The sequence below is a fragment of the Oxyura jamaicensis genome, assembly GCF_011077185.1.
Source record: "Oxyura jamaicensis isolate SHBP4307 breed ruddy duck chromosome 4 unlocalized genomic scaffold, BPBGC_Ojam_1.0 oxy4_random_OJ101952, whole genome shotgun sequence".
Lineage (NCBI taxonomy): Eukaryota > Metazoa > Chordata > Aves > Anseriformes > Anatidae > Oxyura > Oxyura jamaicensis.
The window spans coordinates 249-3111 of record NW_023303882.1 but is presented as its reverse complement, the minus strand read 5'-3'; the positions used below and the strand labels follow the sequence as shown (position 1 = coordinate 3111).

General features: G+C 72.8%; 1 protein-coding gene across 1 annotated transcript; it reads right to left on the bottom strand.

Annotated features, from left to right (window-relative positions):
- Nucleotides 1-4: 4 nt before the first annotated feature.
- LOC118157249 (rhotekin-like) lies at nt 5-2593 on the bottom strand (the record flags this gene model as incomplete). The annotated part of the gene is made up of 10 exons (XM_035311508.1): nt 2343-2593; nt 2201-2262; nt 2032-2085; nt 1848-1965; nt 1399-1620; nt 1235-1329; nt 862-968; nt 486-614; nt 253-418; nt 5-175 (listed from the first exon to the last, which is right to left on the bottom strand). Coding segments are annotated over exons 1-10 (1285 nt in total), but the record flags the coding sequence as incomplete, so codon positions are not given.
- Nucleotides 2594-2863: the final 270 nt, after the last annotated feature.

Below are 2863 nucleotides of genomic sequence, written 5' to 3'. Positions count from 1 at the left end.
GAGGATGAGGAGGAGGATGAGGAGGAGGATGAGGAGGAGGATGAGGAAGCCGCGCGCCAGCCGCACTCACCCATCTCGTGGTACAGCGAGCCCTGCCGTGGCAGCGGGGCGGGCGGCCGGCGCGGCGGCGGCACCTCGATGTGCATCAGCTCGTCGCAGCACTGCTTCCACTGGCCTGCGGGGAGCGGAGGAGAGGGGGGCGGACTCAGCGCGCCGCGGGGCGGGGGTCCTCGTCCCCATCCCCGCACGCACTCATGTCGTAGAAGTGCTGCCAGAAGGCCTCCATCCAGCGCTGCGTCTCGGCGCGGCTCTCGGCCAGCAGCGTGTGGGTCACCTCCTCGGCCCCGTAGCGGTTGGTGACCGACATGCTGTGCAGCTTCCCGCGCGCCTCCTGCTCCGTGGCGCGGATCCGGGTCTCCTGCGGGGCACTCTGCGCTCAGCCCGTGTCCCCCGGCCCCCCGCCCTCCCCCCAGCCCGGCCCCTACCTTATTGATGGCAATGGTGAGCGCCGGCTCCACGCCGGCCTCAGCCTCCTGCGGGCGCCGGTAGCAGAGGAGGTTGGTGCCACGCAGGACGCAGAACAGCCGAGCCCAGCCCTGCGGCTCCCCCGACGCCTGCTGCCATGGGACAGGGCTGCTCAGCGCCCACAGCCCGGCCCCGGGGGGGGGAGCAGCCCCCTCCCCTGTGCAGGGATCCCCGCTCCCCATCCCCACCACAGTGCGTGGCCTAACGGCAGGGGTGGCTGACACCTGGCAGGCTGCTGGCGCTGCCTGTCCCCTGGCCACCCTGCCCCAGCACAGCCTGTCCTGTCCCTGCTGCGCCCCCGTCCCCGTCCCGTCCCCGTCCCCTCCCCGTGCTCACCTGCACCTTGAGGAAGCCGCACATCATCTGGGCGGCCATGCAGCGGGGCTGGGCGGCCAGGCGGCAGCACATGCTGCCGTACAGCGGCAGCCAGAAGGAGCTCTCCTCTGGGGGGAGCAGAGCACTCACAGGGGGGCCCTAGGGCAGGGCCCCCCTGGCTACCCCCTGCCCAGCCCCAGCTCTCCCCAGAGCTGCCCACGTCCCGGTGCTGCCCCCTCACCTTGCCAGGCCCCCAGCCCCAACAACCCCCTCTCTCCCCATCCAGCCGGGACCCCGCAGCTTCTCCCCCGCCCCATCACACCCCAGCCCCCCCGCCCACCCCCAGGCCCCCAGCCCCATCCCTGGCTGGGGATCTGCACGGTGCCGCGCTCACCATTGCAGGCGATGGCGAGGTCGTGGGTGCGGAAACCGTCCTGCACCTCGGCCAGAGACAGCACCGCGTGCGCCAGCAGGTGATACTTGGGGCCCCTGGGGGAGCTGAGAGTGAGGGGCAGGCAGGTGTTGAGGGGGGGTTTACGGGGGGGGTCAGGTACTCACGGCACGCTGGGGGCCGGCAGCAGCAGGGGGCCGCTGCCACCGTTACCGCCGGGGCTGCCGGGGCTCCCGTCCATGGCGGTGCGCAGCCGGCGGCCCGAGGAGCGGCCCAGGGAGCTGCTGAGCTTGCTGGCCAGCTTCTTGGGCGCGCTGCCCGGCGCCTCCTCCTCCAGCCCCGCGCTGTACAGCTCCACCTTCAGCTCGAAGTCCGGCCCGGCCTCCGTGCTGGGGGCACGGCTCAGCAGGCGCACGCAGCCCCCGGCCCCCGCCCTCCCCGCTGCCAGGGGGGCACTGCCGGGGAGCCCCCAGGGACGTGGGGATGCAGGGACGCGGGGACGCGGGGATGTGGGGAAATGGGGACGCGGGGACAGGCGGGGATCTGTGGGTTGCAGGGACGCGGGGGGACGTGGGGACATGCGGGGACGCGGGGACCTGCCCGGCGCGGCGCGCACAAGAGGACGGCGTTCTCAAAGCAGATGTCGGTGAGGGTCCGGTCCACCAGCACCATCTCGGTGTCGTAGATCTCCACCCCGATCTGGAGGAGGCAGAAGACGGCGCAGCGGTGCAGCTCTGCGCCGGGGGCGGGGGTCAGGCCAGCGTGGGGCTGGGGGCCGCGCTGCCACCCCCCCCACTCACCTCCCTTGTTCCTGAAGTACTCCGTGTCCTTCCACATCAGCGGGATGCGCAGGTCTGCGGGGTGGGGGGGAGCGGTGGTGAGACCCCCGGGACCCCGTCCTCACCCCAGGGGCCGGTGCAGGACCCCCAGCACAACCCTGGCCCCGCAGGGCTTTTGGGGACCCCATACCTGAGATGCAGACCCTGCCCCGGCAAGGCAGGCGGTCGTCCGTGGGGCCAGCATCTGAGGGGCTGCGGGAGGAAGCGCAGAGCCGTGACCGCTGCCCGGGGGCCCCCACCTCCCGCCTGCCCCCCCGCCGCGGGGTCCTCACCGCCTGGCCACGCGCTGCATCACCTGCACCTCCTTCATGCGCTGCAGCTCCGACATGTAGGCCAGGATGCGGCTGTTGCACACCAGGAGGCTCTTGGTGGCCTCCAGCGCCTGCTCCCGCTGCGTGCAGGCGGCCAGCAGCTTGCAGGCCCCCTCCCGCATCCGGATCTCGTGGTCAATCTTCTTCTGGATGTCCGTGTCCTGTGGGATGGGCGGTGTGGGAGCGCAGGACCCAGTGGGGGGGGGTCCCGGGTCCCTCCCTCGCCCACTGCTGCAGACCCCGGCAGGTCCCCCCGGGAAGGGGCAGCCACATTCACAGGGAGGGGACAGCAGCCCCTACGTGGCCCCGTTCCCTCCAGCACGTCAGTGCCCAGGGCCAACCCTCCCGCCCCAAGCTAGCCCCTGCAGCACCAGCAGACGCGTCCCCTGACCCCCCGGGCACAGAGCCAGCCCAGGCCCCTGGGGAGCCACGTGCCCCAAGGACGTGTCGCGTGCCCCACGGAGCGCCACGTGCCCTGCGGA